Here is a 23480-nt window from a genome sequence, read left to right as displayed (position 1 = left end):
AGGTTTTGCCTAGAGGGATTCTCTATGTTTTGAATCTGATTACCCGGTAAGGTATTTACCATCCTGATTTTACAGAGGTGATTCTTTTACTTTTTTTCTTCAATTAAAATTCTTCTTTTAAGAACCTGATTGCTTTTTCATTGTTCTTAAGATCCAAGGGTTTGGGTCTGTGTTCACCTATGCAAATTGGTGAGGATTTTTATCAAGCCTTCCCCAGGAAAGGGGGTGTAGGGTTTGGGGGATTTGGGGGGGAGATGTTTCCAAGCGGGCTCTTTCCCTGTTATATATTTGTTAGACACTTGGTGGTGGCAGCAATAAAGTCCAAGGGCAAAAGGTAAAATAGTTTGTACCTTGTGGAAGTTTTAACCTAAGCTGGTAAAAATAAGCTTAGGGGGGTTTTTCATGCAGGTCCCCACATCTGTACCCTAGAGTTCAGAGTGGGGAAGGAACCTTGACAATAACACATTGAGACATTTTCTAGTCCCCGAGTTAAGGTTTATAATATCTTTATATTGGGTTTGGAGAATGACAATTTCATTCATATGCATACAGTGAAACAATTATTTTGTTTTAAGATACTGCTTCATTTATTCCCTATCCATAATAAAATCCAAAGGTGAAGGTGTGAATCATTTACTGTCAATGCAACATTTTAGCGCTTCCAAGAATCTTACTAGGCATGGTGATAACTGAAGTTATCTATACAGGCCAAACTATATATTCAAAGTTGGGCTTTTACATCTATATTTGTCCCTTGTTTAAAAGAGGCATGCTTTTCAGATATGCCACATGCCCTATGTCTCTAGTTAAATCAATGGAAGAATATCTTATGAACAGATTACTTTTATTTAGGTGCCTAAATATGGCTTTAGGTGCCTAACCTGGGTGTCTTGTTTGGGCCTGTTGGTACAAAGTGTCATTTCATTTGTACAAAGAAAAGGTTCTAAAATCTGCTACAAAGAAATTTGGGTTAAATAAGTTACTTCTATAAAATCAATTATACAGTGAAAAATGAGAAAACAGGCTTTTAAAAGACATTATAAGTGAGTATAAGACCTCAAATTTAGATTTTATTTTAAAAAGGTTTCTATGTTCATGTAAATGTTTTCATGTTTCTATTTTAGTTTTAATTTCAGTGAAGACCTTTTAAATTCCATCTCCTGAATTTTGCTCATGAATGAGTACCTGAAAATAAAAACAATAGGAACTAAAATGAAACTGCCCAGTTTAATTTCATAGTTCAGTCTGAGTGAAATGCAAACAGCAAACTAATTGTTAAGTGGTGAAAAATAAAATTAGATGTAGAAAATGTGTTCTGTTTAAATAGTCAAATTTTCTATAAGTAATTCCCATGATGATTTTTAAACATATATGCTTTGTTTTGACAATGTCCCTTTATTTATTTTTTCATATTCAGAGCAACCTCCAAATCTGTAAACATTTGTAATCATACCTTTACATATTGGTGGTGGATGGCTCCATTGCCTATTAGCCTGACACTGCGCTTTTGTTGGCCCTTGCATGGCATATCCAGTATTACAAGAGAAAGTCACAACATCATTGAAGTTGAAACCATTTCCACTTGTTCTTCCATAAATCGGACTACCAGGATGGCCACAGCTAACAGCTAACATCAGGAAAAAACAAGAGAGTGAAGAGCATACTGCTGTCACTTTTCATGGTATCATGTAATAGTGATGATTACTTAGTAGAATTCTAAAGGTCAGATCTTATGAGGTACTGAGTGCCCCCCCAAGAGGTATTTAAAGCTGTCAATTCATTTGATCTTAATGGGAACTAAACGAGCTTAGTATCTTTCAGGAGGTGCTGAGCACTTTGTGGGGATCAGGCCCTTATTTTCTAAACATGATAAAGAGCTTACAACTAAAACTGTATCTCAAAATTCTCCTTATTTTTTTCTTTCTGAATGGCATTTTAATCGGTTAGGAATGTATGGTACAAAAGGTTAATCATAAAATATCTGTCCATGGTGCCTAATCATTTAGCACAGTGCATTTCCAATGTCAAATGGTCATGATCATTACATCTAAACAAGCAGTACTATAGAAATACATAATAAAATTATGAATGTCATTAACAATATAACTGATAGACAAATAAAAGAGAAATCAATATTTTTGTCTACTTCTATTAAGCTATGAGTTTACAGTACTAACACTTCTAGACATCTATTGTAACATTATGGACAATTGCAATGTTTAATGGTATGTCTTTCATTGCTACAATCCTTTAAGTCAACCTCCTTGCCCTTTTCTGATGTATTGTACTGCACAATTCCACTGTGTTCAACAAAACAGCTTCTATAATTGGTTGTGAAGAACGAAACTATGTTCACCTTCTTTACTGTTAGCAATGACCCAGGAGCAATTATTTTTCAGTTCTGCTGTTGATGTTAACCCAGTGCTTTGGAAATTCCTGTTGAACTATGTTTCATTCTTGCTTTAAAGATTATTGACAAATAAACTCGTTCCCTAATGTCCAATACTTATTTCTATCTTGAACAAAAAGAGTAGTGGCATTAATCCATTGCTGAATGATTACAAATAGGAACAGAACAATGAGGTGTGTGTTTGTGTGTGTGTTTCTGTACTTTATTTATAATTTATTACTATTAACTACAGTAATAAAGTATTATTTTCAGAAACCTCTATCATAAGTAAATCAAATGACAAATGAACAACTTAGGTAATGGGATAACAACAGAACTGGTTCCACTGTGATTAGTTGAGATTTTTATGGCCAGGGCTTTCTATTATAAAGCTCTAGGTATATGAAAAAGAGGGTATTGTCAGTAATATTAGAATAATTTCAATACTATAATATCAATTTAACACTAATTATGAACCACAGTTGGCATTTCCACAATTACTTTTCATATACACTCTTATGAAAGGGACAAGCAGTCTCAGAAGGGACCATTTTAAAAAAATAAGTAAGTAAATAAATAAATAAATATGCATAATACCAATTTTTTGCATCCCTCTCTTTTTCACCATAACCCAAGTTTACTAAAAAGAATATATTTAAAGAAGAAACTTGTTTTTTCTCATGTGAGGTTAACTTATGTAACATGTTAACCTAGTTAACATACATGAAGACCCTCATTTTCATAAAACACTATTGATTAAATAAGTAATAAAATCTCAGTGAAAATTAAACAAGTTTCTTGATGTGAACATTTCTGTCTTCAATGCTAACAGTATAATTTGAGATCTAACAACTCTTTCTACTGATCAATAGTAAATACACATAAACTTTCAGGTAAGATCCTCAAAAGCATTTTCAAAAGTGACATAGGCACTTATGCTCCTTAGTCCCCCACTGATATTCAGTAAGCCAGTCTCTGAGGGGCCAGATTTTCAAGGGTATTTAGGGGCCTTAAGATGCAGATGAACATCAAGTGGAATTTTCAAAAGCTTCTGGGTGCCTAATTCCTATTGATTTAAATAGGAATTAGGTGCCTACGCTCTATAGGAGTCTGATCTTTTAAAAATCCGGCCCTAAATCACCTTTGGAAATCAAAATGGAACTTGGGCACTTGTACAATAAGCTAATGTAAGCAGTAAACATATTGCACAAGTAAGATATCTTTCGTCATGCTTACTTACGCACACAGGATGGAAGCTGACCAGACCAATTGTGATCTTGTTGGCATATTCGTACAGAAGAACCAATCAAGCGAAAACCAGGGTTGCACTGGTACACAACTGTATCTCTGTACCCATAATTCTCTCCAATCACTTGACCATTGACTATGAGATCTGGAACACCACAGTGGCCAGCTGCAATTTTCAAATTATGGTAACAAAACCAAAAATTACTATGATTCAGAATACATATGATAATATTTAAAATATCCCTCTTAATGAAAAATAATCTACTTCTTTACATTTAAAATGAATATTTTAACAAGGTTTAACTTCTCAATTTCTTTAATTGATTTCATTCAAATTATAATTTGTAAGCCGATGGAAAACAAACAACCAAATACTTCTTTCATACATAAAAAGATCATGTCTAAAAATTAGAAATGCAAATCAAACAAACAAAGAGCTTCTGTGGTATTTTTACTATCAAATTTGCATTCCAGAATTTCAAATTGAGGCATCTACCCCTTTCAACAACAACAAAAAGGGATAAATTCTTCCCTGGAATAAGACCACTGGCTTCAGTGTATTTGGGCCAATATGCGTAATTGATACCCACAAGAAAAGATTGGTGGTTTTTAACTAACATTTTAATTAGAGCCAGTCAAAACTCTGAATTTCTGTTCAACTCAAAATTGTATAAAAACCAAACAAAAATTCCAATATTTCCCATGGAATGCAAATTCTGAAAAAAATGGTTCAGGTCAATCAAAATTTCAATTTTGATAAAAATCAAAACAATTCTTCTAATCTTGACTTTTTTGTTATTATTTTATAATTTATAATATAATAGAAGTTTAATAAATTTATAAACAATTTAATTTTGACACAAAAATTGAAACATTTTATTCTGATAAGTTTGAAACCTTCCATTTTAACCTTACTGATTTTTTTTTCATTTTCTAAATGGAATTTTGTCTAAATCAAGAAGTTCCCAGAGAAAGTTTTGATATTGACAAAACAGCATTTTCCAATGGAAAAAACATTTGACCCAAACATTTTCACCATCTCTACTTTTAATTGATAAATAGTGGAGATGCAAAATCCCACCTGCTTTTTTTCTCTCATTTATTTTCTTCTCTCCTCTTTCTTTTCTTTCATTGGTTCATTGTTTTCTTTTATACCTGAGTTTTCTTATATTTAGACATCTGGTCAGCAATAATTAAAAACAGCTGAGAGAGAATTGTAGATAATTTAGCTGCCAAACTCTACTAAGCGTCTACTGAGCATGTGTGAAGTGTGATTTTTCAAAGGCTTATAACTTGACCAAATTTTGGTGAATTTTCACGGGAATAGAAAAGGCACATCCCTGAAACCACACAACAAAGTTTTATTTACCTCATTTTCCTCTTGGAAATGGCTGGTTTTGCTGAAACTTTCCAAAAAGAAATCATACCCCTGTCATGGAAAATTTCAGCCTGAGTGAGTAAAGTTTTGCAAAGTTATATGTAACCGAAAATGAAGTCTTATAATGGAAACCAGCGTGCGATTTTAGTTATAGTCATTGCTGCCAGTGCCACTTATAATGCAGTACAAGGACTTATTACCAAACTGAGATACACTATAATTTCTTCCCTTAAGTACACTATGTGTGCTTGAGAAATATTCTCTATTTCCCTAAACGTAGCTGAAGGAATTACAAATGCATTCACATGTACAATAAATGTGAGCAAGTTCTAGTTATCTTTGCTATTTAATTAAATGTTGTGCACTAAAATATGAGTTGGTCAGCAAATGCCCTGTTACTGAAAATAAAATAAAGGAAGATAGTTATTTTCTACTTTATTAATGACTATACTGGGTGAACCTCAAATTATGTTAGTGTCTCCCTCCCTGACCATGCAGCCATAAGATAGCAACAATCTTGAATTTGTACCATATAAGGTGCAAATACATGGCCCCCTATGGAAAGGATGACAGTGAGAATGAACCATATGTGACAGGTATTAGCCACGTTGCTTAAAGCTAAACTACTGTAAGGTGCTCAGACGGTATGGTGATGAGGAACTAAATATGGAATAGATTAGACCAAGTATTCAGATAGTAAAGAAGCATCTCAGAGGCTGCACCACCTGTGTAATGCAGTACAAAACTCACGAAAAGGAAAGATAAGGTCAGGCAAGAGGTATAGACAGTGCATTAGCCAGTGCAGTATTGCCAAGTCCAAGTATTCAAAAATAATGAGTCAGGCCCCACAAAATCACAAGGTTGCTTAAAAATCATGAGGATTTTTAAATTATTATGTTTTGGATTCTATTTATTTGCTATTAGGTTTCTGAGCGTTTAGGATGCATTCAAGTCACATTTTCAGAATTTTCTCTCCTTTTCATTCTTTTAAAAAAAATAAAAGCTGAAATTCTCTTGTAATCAGTTGCCTCCAGCAGCTGATGCTTTAAGAAACAACAAGGAGACCGATGGCACCTTAAAGACTAACAGATTTATTTGGGCATAAGCTTTCGTGGGTAAAAAACAAAAGCTTATGCCCAAATAAATCTGTTAGTCTCTAAGGTGCCACCAGACTCCTTGTTGTTTTTGTGGATACAGACTAACACGGCTACCGCCTGATGCTTTAAGAAAGACACCATATACTGTGAGACTCACCATAATATCATCAAAATTCACAACACTGCTAGTGAATGAATTCATGCATACCACTGATCCAGTTGCACAACACCCTTCCTAAGCAAGGAGTAGAGGCCCACATCTGCTATTGTTCCCCATGCTGTACTAGGGACAAGAACAACTGCATTCCTTGTCATATGTTCCTGAAATAATGCCCCTGTTATAAAAGTCTGCTTCAGGGTCCCTGTTGAGTTTCCAGAAAAACTGTATTTTGTTCTAGTTTTGTTTTAGTAGGTTTTATAGACTTGGCCCCAGAAGGCCCAACCCACCAGGCCTTCCTGTTACCAGGGGGAGGAGAGAATATTGAACTGGCAAGATTCTCTCCCCATCAATGGGAGTTCACATCAAACAGGTTGCAGGGGACCAGATTTTATGCCACCTGTAAGCTACTTTTGGTTGCCTCAACATTTTACGCTCTAGCTGCAGTAAATTTCATTTTACGGTCTATCAAGAAAATGCTTTTCTAAGGCATGTGGGGTAGCTACAGTCTGGCCATGCTGAGGGGGAGTAAACTATGTAGAAGTGCATGAAAGGAAAAATAACAACAAACAAATGGACACAAAACAACAACAAAAAACTAAGGAGCTTAAAAGAATGGTAACCTACCCTCCCCACAGAGAAAACAGAGCTGTTAACCAATATTTAATATTAAAATTTTAAATAAATACTACTAAAATGGGTATTAGTAACGAAGAGTACACTCTTCTCTGAGCATCCCCTTTCTTTTAGCTTACTGAAGTTTTATCCTGTGTCTGACTTCTGAATGGTTTAACCCTCTTCAAGAAGATGAAATAAGGAGCCTGTCCCACAAAGAGCAGCATGGGAAGGACAGAAACAGAGCAAAAGACCTAAGCACAAGGAAGACCTGGCTCTATCTCCCTGGCAAAACAGTACTGAAGCAATTAAATAAACCACTCTAGGATCTGGGTGCAATTTCTGGAACTGTGCATACATGTCACAGGAAATTTGCATGGCTGTAACAGAGAAAATTCATTTTAAATCTATCCCAGTCTAGCAGTGGTATCTGAACACAGTTTGAGAAAGGTTGAAATGTCCTAAAAATTTCACAGATCCTGCCAGACTAGCTCCTCCTAACTCCAAAATTGCTCTCACCCTACCTTTCAGAGATTCCGAGGCCCTGTGGCTTAATTATGCCTTCCTACTTCCAATTAGGGAACATAAAAAATGTTACATGACTAATTTTGAAATATTGACCATTCAGGAAAAAAGACATGTATTGATTCAGTTGTCCTCTATGAATAGTACAGCCTACTTTCACCCCAATTGCTGAGTGTTCAGAAGCAGGGCCGGCTCTAGGCACGAGCAAACCAAGCACGTGCTTGGGGTGACACTTTTCAAGGGGCAGCACTCTGCCCCCCCTTTTATTTTTTGCGCTTGGGGCAACAAAAAACCTAAAGCCGGCCCTGTTCAGAAGCATATCTCGCTCCCAGCTGAAGTATCCCAGAGCAGATGTTGTGGTGAAATCAGGCTGTAGGGCTTCAGAAGTGAAAGGATCTAGGTCCACAGCTAGAAAAAAAAATATGAAGATAGTTCTACTATTCTAGAATCCAAAGGCAACTAGCTATCATACATGCTAAAACCCCCTCAATATAGCATAATATGTCATACTAACATGACATCTTTATCTGATAATCTAAAAATAAGCCAAAAGTATTAGGGGCTAAGTCCTGAAGGTTTTACCCAGTTTTTACCCATTATTTACTCGGCCTTCAGTAGAAATTTTGCCTGATGAAGAGCTGAGTGAAAGATAGGTGAAGACTTTTAGGATCAGCCCCAATTAATAAATTCTGAAAACACCATCTGTCAGGCAGGAACTGATGATAAACTACATACTGATGGTATCTGTCTTCTTGTTTTTAAATGTGGATATTACAGAAAATGTCCTGTCAGCACAGACATACATAGTTCCTGCATATTCTGATAAGAGAACCTCTATAGCCACTGCTAAAATCTACACTCATTTATAGGCACATCCATCTCAGCCCTAACAAAGGCAAACACTCACTAGTGTATTCCAGAAGGTGGGTTTTTTTTTTAATTTTATTTATTTCCCCCTCTTAATCCCACACAACCACAGATTTGGCTTCCTTTACAAAATAAATGGAGAGAAACCAAACCAAACCAAACCAAACAATTTAAGAAAAGCCAGAATGAACTCCTTGGTTTTGATTTTCTGTATTGCAAGCTAATATATAGGCTGCCAAAATGAAAGGAAAAAATTCAGAAAAGGAGGGGCTCTTCTGAAAACTTTCATTTACTGAAGTTCCCATAACCAAGGAAACTACTTTCTTTGTCTGTACATCTTTGAGAATGGCTGCCTCATTATACAGGCAAAAAAGAGACAAAGAAACAGGTTTTTAAATGAAAATACTACGACTAAAATTTGGCAAACTTGCAAGAATAATTTTTACTTCTCTTCTCTTCTAGTCTTTTTTCTTTGATTCCCTTGAGACTCAAGCTATTTTAATGATTATTACCAGATTTCTTCTTCTTTTGTCATTTTGTGTTAAAGTGACTGTGATGGAAAGAATCCCAAAGTGCCCATTTGATATTTATAAGAATGTGAGCATACCAATAGCTGCATTTTCCTCTCTCTCTCTCATGTACACACACACATTTTTATTACCACTTCCATTGTTAATGGCCTTTCAGAATTTCCATCCTAACCTTTGTTTTCAGGGCTTCCTGACAGGAAAGGTGTGATTCTTTTTTCTTTTATTAACAATGTTTGAAACAAATCTATCTGGACATTTTAAAGATATAAAAGTACAATTCAGTGTAGAAGCTGGTGTTTCTTTGTACTCCAGTCTCTCTCGCTCTTTTTTTTAATGGAAAGTTTTTATCGCATTTAGCCTACAATATGGATAAAGTTTTTGGTCTGGGAAAAAGTACAAATTGTTTTGTTTAGTAAAATAGATGTCGCACATGCACAGTAACTTTTTTTGCCATTAAAAAAACAAACAAACAGTTACTTACCTGTTCTGTAATTGTTGTTTTTTGAGATGTGTCACACTTGTCCATTCCAATCTTGGTGTCTCTGAGGCCAGGGCATGGCCACTGGAACCTTCTTCCCCCAGCAATACCTTCTAGGTGGCTTGAGCTCCCCATGGCGTGGCACACCACTACATTCAGTATGAAGGCCAAAGCCACCCTTAGCCCTGCTCAATTCCTTCTTGCTGAAACTCCAATATAGAGCAGTAGTCACAGAATGGACATAAACAACATGTCTCAAAGAGCAACAGTCACAGAACAGGTTAGTAACTGCTTTTTCTTCTTCAAGGGATTACGTGTGTGCGTTTCACTCTTGGTGACTCACAAGCCACAGAAGAAGAGTCTATTTTAATACAGATTGGAGAACAACTCAACGCCCTTTAGCGTCGTCTCTGGAATCTTGCCCAAAAGGCCAATTGTGACCTCATCAACTGAGCTGTGACTGTGTCATGCAGAGTGACACTAGCCAACCTACAGCACATGCATATACAGGATGCAACCAAGAAGAAATTCTCTAAATGGAAAGTGATTGACCTCTCTCTCTCTGTCAGCGACTGCTATGAACAGCTGGGATAATTTACAAAAGTGTCTGGTTCAATCTAGATAAAATTGAAAGGATCTTCTGACATCCAAGATATGCAAACATTCTTCCGCCCTTTTTGTATTGTGACAAAGTTCCTCCACTACCTTGGTGGGTTTTGCACTTATTGGCGGATTTGCTCGCCTTGGAGCTTCACGGCACCCTTTAGTTTGGCTGTTTTCATGAACCCACAGTCCAGGTCAACTCCTCCTGTGTCTGACCAGGAGTTGGGAGGTTTGGGGGGAACCTAGGCCCGCCCTCTACTCCGGGTTCCAGCCCAGGGCCCTGTGGAATGCAGCTGTCTAGAGTGTCTCCTGGAACAGCTGTGTGACAGCTACAACTCCCTGGGCTATTTCCCCATGGCCTCTTCCCAACACCTTCTTTATCCTCACAATAGGACCTTCCTCCTGGTGTCTGATAATGCTCATAAACCTCAGTCCTCCAACAGTCCGCGTTCTCACTCTCAGCTCCTAGTGCCTCTTGCTCCCAGCTGCTCACACGCACACCACAAACTGAAGTGAGCTCCTTTTTAAAACCCAGGTGCCCTGATTAGCCTGCCTTAATTGATTCTAGCAGCTTCTTGATTGGCTGCAGGTGTTCTAATCAGCCTGTCTGTCTTAATTGTCTCCAGAAGGTTCCTGATTGTTCTGGAACCGCCCCTGTTACCTTACCCAGGGAAAAGGGACCTACTTAGCCTGGGGATAATATATCTGCCTTCTATTATTCTCCTGTAGCCATGTGGCCTGACCCTGTCACATATCCCGCCGCCCCCCTCCACTTCCCCCGCTCAACACTACGGGGTTGGGCAACTTGGGACATCAGGCAGTGTACTTTTGACAAGCCATCTGCATTGCCTTGGTGGCTTCCAGCCCAGTGTTGTATGGTGAATTGGAAAGGTTTTAGGGACAGGAACCACCTGGTCACCCTTGCATTCTTCTCTTTATTTCGCTGCATCCACTGGAGGGGTGCATGGTTGGTCACAAGGGTAAACCGTCGTCCCAGAAGGTAACAATGTAGTGTTTCCATGGCCCATTTCACAGCTAGTCACTCTCTTTCAACCACGGCATACTTCTGCTCTCTTGGGAGAAGTTTCCTACTGAGGTAGAGGATTGGGTGTTCTTCATCTCCGAACATCTGCGATAGAACAGCTCCCAATCCTACTTCAGATCCATCTGTTTGTAAATTGAATTCTTTGTTGAAGTCTGGGGCGATAAGCATGGGGTTATTGCAGAGGGCTGTTCTTAGATCCATGAATGCTTTCTCTGTGGCATCTGTCCACTTCACCATGTCTGGACCCCGGGCTTTTATCAGATCTGTTATGGGACTCGCTCTGGTAGCAAAATGGGGACTAAATCATCGGTAGTACCCCACCACACCCAGGAATGCCCGGACTTGCTTTTTCTGATTCGGCCAGGGCCAATTTTGGATAGCCTCTAGTTGGTTTAGTTGGGGCTTGACCATGCCTCTTCCTACAATGTAGCTAAGGTATTTAGCTTCAGCTAGCCCTATAGCACACTTGGCTGGGTTGGCTGTGAGGCCAGCCCATCTTAGCATGTCCAGAACTGCTTCCACCTTTCCTAAGTGGGTTTCCCAGTCGGGGGTGTGAATAATCACATCATCCAGGTATGCTGCTGCATAACTGGTATGGGGCTGTAGGAGCTTGTCCATAAGACGCTGGAAGTTGGCAGGTGCCCCATGCAGTCCAAAAGGAAGAACAGTATATTGAAACAGACCCTCTGGTGCAGAGAATGCCATCTTTTCTTTCGCATCTTTGGCAAGGGGAATCTGCCAGTATCCCTTTGTTAAATCAAGGGTGGTCAAAAATCAGGCATTGCCCAGGCGGTCAACTAACTCATCGATATGGGGTATGGGGTGTGCATCGAATTTGGATATCTCATTCAGCCTGCAAAAGTCATTACAAAACCTAGTGGTGCCATCAGGTTTGGGCACTAACACAATCAGGCTTGACCACTGACTGTGGGACTCTTCGATGACTCCCATCTCCAACATCCTTTTTACCTCTGCCTTGATCTCCCTTTTTGCTGCTGGGACCCGATAGGGCCTTAAAGTTACCTTTGCCCCAGGGTCTGTGATAATGTGGTGATATGCTTCGGTGGTCCGGCCTGGTTTGGTTGAAAACACATCCTGGTATCGGTTGATCATCTCAGTTACCTCCTTCTTCTGGTTTGGTGTCAGATCAGTGGATATCCTGATCTGCTCCTGCATGTTATTTCCCTGGATTGGGGTCTCTCTTGGGCCACTACACACTCCTCTCATTGGTGCCAAGGCTTTAAGAGGTTAATGTGACAAATTTGTTCTTGTTTCCGGCGTCCTGGCTGCCGCACCTTGTAGGTTACTTCCCCCACGGGTTCAACCACCTCATAGGGCCCCTGCCATTGGACTAAATGCTTGCTTTCTGCTGTGGGTACCAATACCATCACCTGATCCCCTGGTTGGAACTGTCGGACTTTTGCCTGGCGATTGTAATGGGTTTGCTGGGCCCCCTGCGCCTTTTCCAAATGTTCTGGTACAATAGGGGTGACCCAGGCTATCCGTTCTCACATCTGCAACACATGGTCAATTATGTTTCTCCCTTCACTGGGTTCCTCTTCCCAGATTTCTTTTGCGATATCTAGTATGCCATGGGGGTGGCGTCCGTATAATAATTCAAAAGGGGAAAACCCAGTTGAGGCCTGAGGTACCTCCCGGATTGCAAACATAAGATAGGGTAGTAGGGTGTCCCAATCTTTCCCATCCCGACTTACCACTTTCCTTATCTTTGCCTTGAGGGTTCGGTTAAACCTTTCTATACCAGCCCATCAGTCTGCGGATGATAGACTGAAGTTCTCAGGGTATGTATATGGAGCAGTGTACAGAGGTCCTTCATTAGCTTCGACATAAATGGGGTACCTTGGTCTGTTAATATCTCCTTTGGTAGCCCCACTCGGGCAAAGATCCCAACCAACTTTTAGCTATTGTTTTAGAGGCCATGTTCCGCAGGGGGTCGGCTTCTGGGTAGCGAGTAGCATAATCCAGAATGACAAGTATATATTGCAAAAAGAAAAGGAGTACTTGTGGCACCTTAGAGACTAACCAATTTATCTGAGCATAAGCTTTCGTGAGCTACAGCTCACTTCATCGGATGCTGTAGCTCACGAAAGCTTATGCTCAAATAAATTGGTTAGTCTCTAAGGTGCCACAAGTACTCCTTTTCTTTTTGCGAATACAGACTAACATGGCTGCTACTCTGAAGTATATATTGGTGGCCCCAGGCTGTGTTCTCCAGGGGTCCCACTACGCCCATGGCTATTTGCTCAAAGGAGACCTCTATGATGGGAAGGGGTACTAAAGGTGCCCTCAAGTGGGGATGGGGACTGTGCAGCTGACACTCCGGGCAGGACGCACAGTACCTCTGCACTTCTTTATGTACTCCGGGCCAGAAGAATTGTCACAGAATCTGTGCGAGGGTCTTCTCTACCCCCAATTGCTCCCCAAAAAGATGACTATGGGCCAGACTTAATACAGCATTCTGGTGTTTTTGAGGTACTAGGATCTGCTGTACCTTCTGCCCCTGTACTGGTGCAACCCAGTATAAGAGATTCTTCTTAATTATGAAGCACGGTCCTGGTCCCTGGGTTTTCCCTTCCATGGGGACCCCATCTATTTCGGTCACCTCCTTCCTAATGTTGTCGTACCTTGGGTCTTCAGCCTGGCCCCGTCCAAAATTTCCTCTCTCGGGGCTAATCTGCCTGAGATCTAGGGGGCCAGTCTCTGTTGCCTCTACTGGTTCAGAGGCGTTAGGGTGTGGGTCAGACTCGGGTGCTTCTCCCTCCTGGGTGGCCTCCTTTTCAGCTGCTCGGGTCCGCTTACCTATGAGAACGACCCTCTGGCTTTGGGCCAGTATTCGGGTTCCCAAGGCCTTAGCTGCCCTTCTTTCCCTTTTCACCTTTCTACGCTGTCTGGGAGTGGAGAACAAATCTGGGGATATTTCAGAGAAGGTTGGGGGTTGACAGTCTACTGTGGATGCCTCACTACTTTCAGGGCTTCCCCCTTTCTCCAATTCCCGAACCAGGAGTAAGTCTCGAAACCCTGGGAAGTCCCTCCCTATAAGCACTGGGTATGGGAGTTTAGGGATTACACCTGCTGCTACCTCAATAGTGTTCCCCTCAATCTCGATTTTTACTGGGATGGTGGGGTAATAACCAACTGTCCCATGGACGCATGTTATCCCCATACACTTAGCCCACAGCAGCTGACTACGCTTCAGGAGCTTCCCCAAGACAAGCATGATAGCACTCCCTGGATCAACCAGTGCTGTGGTCTCTACCCCATTTAGTTTCACTGGTCTGGTGTACATATGTGGGGTTAATGAGACGACCACAAGATGGATTAGGGAGCATGGGTCTGCCCAGTTTCCCAGATTACACTGCATAGACTCCTCGGCATTGGGACACTGTGCAGCTATGTGTCACCACTCCCTGCAGGCCTAACATCTGTATGGAGCCCTAGGCATTCCCCCGTCTCTTGGTTTGGGCAGTCTAACATCACGATCCTCTTTCCCCTCAGTACTCCGACTCTTTGTGGTTTCTGGTGGGCCTTCAGCCCCTCTCTTTTTCCACCTGGTGGCCCAGTCACCCAAGCTCTAGGGCTTGGTGATGCTAGTTTACCCCAGGGTGCTTCTTCCTTAACTGGTCGGGTCAGCTCCCTCGCCATCCTTTGCCTTTCTACCAGTGCAACAACCTCGTCATAGGTGGAGGGTTCATTCTGGCTTACCGAGACGCGAAGGTCTGGCGGTAGTCCTCTCATGTACCGGTTGATGACAAGAACCTCCAGTATCTTCTCTGGACTCTGGGACTCAGTTTGTAACCACTTTCATTCAAGATGGATGAGGTCATATAATTGGGACCGCGGGGTTTTGTTTTCCTGGTATCTCCACTCATGATATCGCTGGTCCCGCACTGCGGTCCTTACCCCAGATCTGGCCAGGATCTCTGCTTTCAGCTGGGGGTAGTCTGCCGCAGCCTCTTCAGGCAAATCATATTCGGCCTTCTGGGTCTCCCCACACAGGAATGGAGCAAGGATGCCAGACCACTGTTCTTGGGGCCAAACCTCCTGCAGAGCTGTCCTCTCAAAGGCCAGGAGGTATGCCTCTAGATTATCCTCCCGCATCATTTTCTGCAGCCAATTGCTGGCCCGCATGATCTGCGTCCCATCATGGGCGCGGTTCAGCTCTGTAAAGGCCTTTACCTCGTTTACCACTTCCCGCAACATAGCCCAGTCTTGAGCAGTCTGGTCCATCAACAGGCGATTAGTCTCTTGCTGCAGCCGCACTGCCTCCTGTTGGGCTGCTGCCTGGACATGGGTAGCCTCCTGCTGGGCAGCCGTGGCTTGTATCAGTGCCTGCACTACCTCTTCCATTGTCGTGAAAAAAAAGAAAAAATAGACCCTCTCCCCCTTTTTTTTCCCTCCAAACACCCTCCTTCTTCCGCCGCGCTGTGGACACAAAATCCCACTTCTAAAACCAGTTGTAACAAAGTTCCTCCTCTACCTTGGTGGGTCATGTGCTTACAGGTGGATTTGCTCACCTTGGAGCTTCATGCCAGCCCTTAGTTTGACTGTTTTGATGAACCCACAGTCCAGGTCAACTCCTCCTGTGTCTGACCAGGAGTTGGGAGGTTTGGGGGGAACCTAGGCCCGCCCTCTACTCTGGGTTCCAGCCCAGGGCCCTGTGGAATGCAGCTGTCTAGAGTGCCTCCTGGAATAACTGTGCAACAGCTACAACTCCCTAGGCTACTTCCCCATGGCCTCCTCCCAACACCTTTTCCATCCCCACTATAGGACCTTCCTCCTGGTGTCTGATAATGCTTGTACACTTCAGTCCTCCAACAGTCTGCATTCTCACTCTCAGTTCCTAGGGCCTCTTGCTCCCAGCCCCTCACAAGCACACAACAAACTGAAATGAGCTCCTTTTTAAAACCCAGGTACCCTGATTAGCCTGCCAGCCTTGATTCTAGCAGCTTCTTGATTGGCTGCAGGTGTTCTAATCAACCTGTCTGTCTTAATTGTCTCCAGAAGGTTCCTGATAGTTCTGGAACCTTCCCTGTTACCTTACCCAGGGAAAAGGGGCCTACTTAGGCTGGGGATAATATATCTGCCTTCTATTACTCTCCTGTAGCCATCTGGCCTGATCCTGTCACAGTATATGGGTCTGCCCAGTTGTGAGCAGAAATCAGGCAAATAAATTGGCTGATTAATGTGGAAAGGGGAAACCACCTTTGGGGAAAACTTCAGATGAGGGCGCAGGTAAACCTTATCCTTAAAACAGATTGTATATGCAGTCCCCAACATTAATGCCTGCAGCTCCCCTATCCTTCTGGCCAAGGTAATGGCCACCAGAAAAGCCATCTTCATTGAAGGAAGCAGGAGAGAAAAAGGTGGCCAATGATTCAAATGGGGGACCCCAAAGCCTTAACAATAGTAAGTTTAAATCCCATGAGGGAATAGGGTTTTGCATTTGAGGATATGATTTAACTAAGCAGTTTAAAAACCTAAGGGACATGTCATTGGAAAAAACAGTCATTATCCACCTTAGGATGGAAAGCTGAAAGTAGTGTCAAGATATACTTTGGTGGAACTAACTGCCAAATCTTGATGTTTCAGGTTTTATAAGTAGTCCAGAACATGTTGAACTGAAGAACTCAGTAACGCCCCATTTTGGTGAGACCAGATGGAGCTATGCCTCTATTTAGCAAGGTAAGTAGCTTTTGTTGAAGGCTTTCTACTATATAGCAGGATCTTTTGAACCTCTTTCAAGCAAGACTGCTCTCTAGTGGAACATCTTTGCAGTTATGTGAAGGGATTGTAGGCTCAGGTGAAGAAGGCAACTGGGATCCTGGGAGATTTGTTCCTAGTCCAGTGGAAGTGAAATTGGAAGTTTCACTGACAGCGCCAGGAGAGTGGAGAACCAGTGCTGGGGGCCACGCCGGTGTTATAAGTGTGCCTGTCCTGGTCTTCTCTTATTTTTAGCAATAATCTGTGAATGAGCAGGACTGGTGGAAGAGAGAAGAACGGCATGCTTGACCACATTCGTAAAACGGCATCTGTTATGGCATGTAAAATGTGGCCCTGTAGGGAACAGAACTTCTGACACTTTTTGTTGGACTGCGTCGCAAGTAGGTCTATTTGGGGAAACTCCCACTGTTGGAAGAAGTATCTAGTCACATCTAGGTGAACAGACCACTTGCAATTTGTAAATTACTCCTTGGGGAATTCTGCAACACTGTGCAATGCAGAAGTTTGCAGAAATTAACATTATGCACACATAATTTCCTTTCCTCACAGAAATGGGCTGCAGTGCTGCTCAGCAGAGCCCAACTTAGAAGACACTGCTGAGGAGAGAGAAAGAGGGAGCTAGAGAATTCCTGGCAGCTGCAGTTCCCAGCATGCCCTGAGGGAAGGAGAGGGTGGCACACAGTAAACTCTGTGCAGCCTGGATCTGACCATCAGGCTGTTTCTCCCTCTGCAGCCCTTGGATCGGGGGAAGGGGGACAGGTGTCTGGCCAAAGGGGGCGACCCGCAGCTGGCCTCTGGAGGGGAAGGGGTGCAGGTATCTGGGATGAGGGGTCCTGCGGCTGGGCTCTGGGGAGGAGGGGATTCAGGTGTATTGGCTACTGGGAGCACAGGTGCTCTCTGGGGAGGGGGCAGAGAAACAGGAACTGGGTTATCACAGGGGTTTCTTTAACTCTCTACTCCTGGGGGGAAATTTGTGTGTTTTTTTATTGTTACAGACATATTTCCTGACAGGTATTTTGAAATAAATTACCAAAACAATTGAAACTGGTGTTATTATGTAGTGTTATTTTGACAAATAAATTTTGCAGAATTTTAAAATATTGTGTGCAGAATTTTTTTTGTTGTTATTGCAGAATGCCCCCAGGAGTAGTATATGATCTGCTCTGGTGGCCTGCTAGGTCATTCTGCATGCCCTGCAAGTAAGATTTTTCTAGATCTACTGAGTTGGGAATATTCCCAGAATAAATTAATTTCTTGACATAGTGGAGAAGAGTGGACACCCATCTGCTTGTTGAGGTAAAATATTGCTGTTGTGTTGTTTGTGACTACTAATAGGCTGCCTCCCCTGATCTGCGATAGAAATACCTGGCACACCTGTCTGACAGCTTTCAGTTCCCGGACACTAATGTGTAAAGGTAAGTTGTCTGAGGACCACAGACCCTTTGTTTGTAGAGAACTTAGGTGGGCTCACTATTCTAGGGCCAAAGCATGTCATTAGTGTGAGAGTCAGTTGCAGGTGGGCAATGGAAAGCCTACACATGCCTTGGCTGGATTTGTCCACCATTCTAGGGAGATGAAGACATGGGAGAGCACACTTATCACCGAGTCTCACTGATAGTGGCTTGTTGAGTAGACTGATGACAACCAGCCCTGAAGAATTTTGAGTCAGTCTGAAGTATTGAACCATATAGGTGCAAGAAGCCATGTGACCTAGAAGCCTCACATAAATTGTTTGAGGCTTTTTGGAGTATTTTAGTTTAGTATTGTCACAGGACAAGATAATCATATAAGAGGGGTTCAAGCCTAGCTCTGCACTGTTGCTTGTTTATACATGGAACAGGGGTATTGTGGGGCTGATTATTCCCAGGACATATGGGGACTATAAGCCTTACAGCAATGTATGTTGCGGGGAAAAAAAGGAGAGATATAAGATAGACAGATCCCTTTTGTCTGGTTGGTGAGAGGCCCAACAGGAGCAGGAGCTGCTTGCAGGCCATCCCAGTGAGGGAACCTGCAGAGAGAAAAGTCACCAATGAGCTGTTCAGTGAGAGGAAAGACAGAGGAAGGAGTCAGACCTGTTGTGGACAGTTTGGAACAGGCTAGTCAATCTATCCTGAAGAAAAAAAAACATGGATAGGAATCATTTCCTCTATAATTTAAAAACTATTTGTATTATATTCTCATTCTTATATGTCCCTCATTACTGTACTATCTGAGGGCCTTCCAGAAATACAGCAAATGATGTGACTAGCATATTTGTGTGAGCCTTCATTAAACTAGACCCCACAAGGGGGGGGGGGTATTCAAACTCCAGGGGCAGGTTTTAATTCCTGTCATAATAAACTGAATACTGTTTCATCTTGAATGTCTGATTTGGTGCATAGGGATGAGTGGACAGAAAATAGTGTTATAGCCATTGAACGGGAGGGGAGGAAGACTCCGTTTTGGAGCCTCTTCAGGAAATCAGTAAAACATTGAGTGATCTTATTATGGATTTTGTAATGTTACATAGATAATTAATGTATTTGAAAATTATCTTGGATAAAAGCTGTGATAGTTACACACTTGGCCTTCCTTGAGAACTTGAGGGGGATATTAATATGTTTGTGGTTTTATTAATAACTTTAATCCTACTCTTCAAGTCTCTAAAATATTTCATATTTCAGCTAAAAATATTTTTCCTGTGATTCTTGCTAAACTGATCCTACATTCTGCTATTGCCACTCTGGTATTGTTGAGTGTTTGATTTTGAATGGTTGATGAGTTATATTTGAAAAATATTACTACTCCCCCCCCCCCAAGTTAAGAAAGTACATATTTTCCCAGATAGTGCTAAAAACTCATTTATATTTTAAAAAGAAAAAAATGTATTCTTTTATTCTTTGGCTTTTAAAGCATTGGTTATTTTTTGCTCCTAAACTATGGCTTTACAAAGATCAGAAAAAATAATCTTTTCTTAGAATTTGCTGATTCTAGTGAATTTTATCTTCCACAGAAGGTAGTACCTGAATTAGACAAAGAAGGGAAACTCTTTCTTTGTTGCCATGGATTCAATTACTTGTTTTTGTCAGTTGATTACCTATACCTTACTTTATTTTGATTCATCAAGCAGAAAAAAGAATATATATGCAATATTTCTACTTACAGATGTAGCCAATGATTTTCGTTTAGTGTTCTCTTATTGGATGATGTTATGATTAACATGTTATGTCACATATAATCATTGTATGTTAGAATAAAGTTGTAGATTATAGAAGTATAAGTGAACACTAAACTAAAATCATTGGTTACATATGCATGAAACCGTGCAGTTCGAAATTATATATTGTGGCAGAGCTCTGACCTTGTCCCCGTGGGTCCCGCTCTTCTACTGTGACCCTCCATGTAGCCCTTCTCTCTCTAGCACCAGGGTTACAGTCCACTGAGTTCTTTTCATCATAAGCCAGCAAGGAAGTTGGTGAGAGAACCCCCACAGTCTCTGTTTTCCCTATGGGCTTTTTCCCAAACAGTTTAGCCTCCTGTCCTGACAGGGGCCAGTCTTCCCCTCCCAGGAGGTGTTTCTTTAGTGTCGGGTTGTGGGGAACCCAGGCCCACCCTCTACTCCGGGTTCCAGCCAAGGGACCCTAATGGCAGCAGCTGTTGGCAGCCGACCTTTCACTTCCAGAGTTTCTACATTTTCCTGGGCCACTTCCCCACAGCTCTCCCGCTTCCCTCTCTTAACGCCTTCTTCACCCTTACCTTAGGGCTCCCTTTCCAGTGGCTTGAGGTTCTCTTCATTACCCAGCACTTCAGCCACACTTCCTCTGGTTCCCTGGCTCTCTTTGGCCTGACTGGAGCGAGCCCTTTTATAGTATCAGAGGGGCCTTAATTAGAGTCAGGTGTTCACATTAGCTTAACGGCCTCACCTGACTCTTTGCAGGTTAATTGGAGTCAGGTGTTCTCATTAGCCTGGAGCAGCCCCTGCTCTGGTCAGTCAGGGAACAAAAAACTGCTTATCCACCGGCCAGTATATCTGCCTTCTATTACTTTGCTATACCCAACTGGCCTGGGTCTATCACTATATATATATATCCAATGTGTAAATATAAATATTACATATTTTAAAGAGGTGTGGATAACTAATTATTTTGAGTCAAAATAGTTTATATGTTTAAGTTTATAGTAATGTTCTTTCTGACTTTTAATTTACTCATGATCAATTATTGTATTTGAAAATTATTTTTTAAAATATCTGCTGTTCTTCACCTATAGATATTGCTTTACATCCATAACTGCAGGGAATGTCAGTGTTGTAAAAAAAAGGTACTAAAAAAGGTTTCATATAAACTGAAGTACAGCAATCCATTTCCTCCATCAAAATTTTTGCTTTTTTCCCTGAGGAAAGAATACAACTAAATCTTTCATTCACCTGGTTATAAACAGTGTATTCAATAGAAATCTCTATTTCTGATACTTCTAAATGTTTCTCCAGTATTTATCATAGAGATTTTCCCCCACAGAAAATGTTTTCACTTTCTCTGTATTGAAAGAATCCAGTAAAATTGTGAGAGGCATTCTGTAAACTCAGAGATACAGTAGTCACAGTTTTATCTCTGTCACTTTAAACTAACAATTTGAAGTGTGTTTTTCCACATTACTACAAAACTTGCAAAACATTTCATTTATTGCTAAGATCTCCATACTAGACCTGCTTGAGGTATTTTTCTAAATGTTTCGGAACACTGTCTTTTCTTAGAAGTGCTCTGTTATCCCATCCACATTAAATCAGACTCACCTATTCCTCCTTAATGGACAATTTAGCTCCAACACTGCAAAAAAAATGTTTTGTGAGCAAACATACTAATTAACAAAATGAATTTCCTATAGCCATTCCCTTTTGCATTCACCTTCTGTGAATATTTGAACCATTGAGGTAATTCATTAATACGAATATTCACACAATACAGCATTGCACTTGAAATATTCAAGATGAGATGGGACTCAGTTCAATATAGGAGGAGGGACTCTGAATATTCATTGTCATAGCCCTGGCACAGAGGCAACTGGACTACTTATACAAGGGAATTACCACACCCCTTGCAATTAGAACTGTGCAATGAACCCAGGAGGCCTGTCTAAGTTACAGCAGTTTCTCAAGGTTAATTTATAGGCTTCAGGACTAAAGACCCTCAATAACGGTGTAATGCAGCCCCAGCACCAAAATGACACTTCTATGTCCAAAATGCTTTCAAAGAGCTCTGAGGGTGTCTCACAGCTCTCTTCCACAGTGCCTGCATTGTGCATAATCCTTCCCCAGCCAGAAATGGGACTTTTAGATCCCCTTTATGCCTCACCTGCCCTTCCATTAGGTGATCTCACACCATATCTGCATCCAGACAATAAATCTTACAATAGCCTATTTTTTCTAGAAAGGATGTGTTGGACACCTATGTGTCCCACATAGGTAAAGGTTTATTTGTTTCTTAAACATCCTAATTCTACTTATCAGCTACCTCTCCCTAAGTGTATCTACAATCACTTCTCCTGGTAAATAAAGTTACACTGATCCATTATGTGAACAGAAACAAACAAAACCAATGATGAAGTGAGCTGTAGCTCACGAAAGCTCATGCTCAAATAAATTGGTTAGTCTCTAAGGTGCCACAAGTACTCCTTTTCTTTTTGCGAATACAGACTAACACGGCTGTTCCTCTAAAACCAATGTATGACATCCATAACCAGTGACAACCAACACAGCTTGGGCTCTCTGTTACCATTGCTATTTGGAAGTGTTTTCCCTTGTGCTGAGCAGTGTATTGGTAGGGGTGTACAATAATCTTATAGTTTACATTATATTATCGTTATTTGTGGTGCTGTAAAGTTTTGTTATGTATTGCAATTTGCACTAGCTGGTTGGATTCTCTTCTCTAACGGATCAAGTTCAGTGCTGCGTGGTTGTTGGATGTATAGTAATTGTTTTGGTCCTGGGTTACACAATTTTTGTAAATTTTTGCAATTTTTATGCCGCTGGAGGCGACATGAAGTTTTCTAACAGGGTGATTAAATTGTAAGTCAGTTTTAGGTAAATATGTTGGGAAATGGTTGCAGTCCCCAACGTGGCTGCTTGGGGGAAAGGCATTGCTTTATGCAACAGGACTGAAACAGAACCCATGCATCTGAGGAAGTGGGCTGTAGCCCACGAAAGCTTATGCGCTAATAAATTTGTTAGCGTCTAAGGTGCCACAAGTACTCCTCCTCCCCACTTTTAAATGTTTCCAGGGGATGGTTCTAAAGGAATCTCCAGACCTTAAAATGGAAGTACAGTTATAGTTATGTATTACAATGTTTAAGCTTTAACATCTGTTTCACTTCCAAGCATGTGCCTGGGGTTGACAGTGGCATACCAGATCCAATGTCTCATTTCCAGATCGACAGATTCCGGGAGCTGGCACCAGGAGCCATCAAGGAACCTAAAAGGATTCCACTAGCTCTATGGAACCTTGGCGCATGATGGTTGTCAGTGTAGCACAGAGGTTGGTGGCTCTGTGAACATTATGGAGCTATGGGAGGAGTTTTGATGTTTGTGTGCAATTGCAGGATCTGGAAGGCCTGTCACCAATATGACCCATTACATCTCCACTCGTCTTTGGCCCTTACATTTGTCAGTAGGCTGAACAATTACCCAGATCCTTGCAGCAGTTATTTAGTTTGAAGGTTTCTAATGGGGCACTCTTGAAGCACCAATCTTATGGAGGATACATGTTGGTCCCAATACTGTTAATATGCTTAGGCATCTGGTGCAATCTGGAACCCATATGTGACTGTGG

General features: G+C 41.4%; 1 protein-coding gene across 5 annotated transcripts in view; it reads right to left on the bottom strand.

Moving 5' to 3' along the window:
• CSMD3 (CUB and Sushi multiple domains 3) overlaps window positions 1–23480 on the bottom strand; it is a 1204651-nt gene that overhangs the window by 92726 nt on the left and 1088445 nt on the right. For all 5 annotated transcript variants that reach the window (XM_073330296.1, XM_073330291.1, XM_073330295.1 and 2 more), the window contains 2 exons: window positions 3630–3803; window positions 1454–1627 (listed from right to left, as the gene is read on the bottom strand). In XM_073330296.1, coding sequence (XP_073186397.1) covers window positions 1454–1627; window positions 3630–3803 — 348 coding nt within the window. The remainder of the gene's footprint in view (window positions 1–1453; window positions 1628–3629; window positions 3804–23480) is intronic.

Source organism: Lepidochelys kempii, chromosome 2 (genome assembly GCF_965140265.1).
Source record: "Lepidochelys kempii isolate rLepKem1 chromosome 2, rLepKem1.hap2, whole genome shotgun sequence".
NCBI lineage: Eukaryota > Metazoa > Chordata > Testudines > Cheloniidae > Lepidochelys > Lepidochelys kempii.
This window is presented reverse-complemented; position numbering and strand designations above follow the sequence as displayed.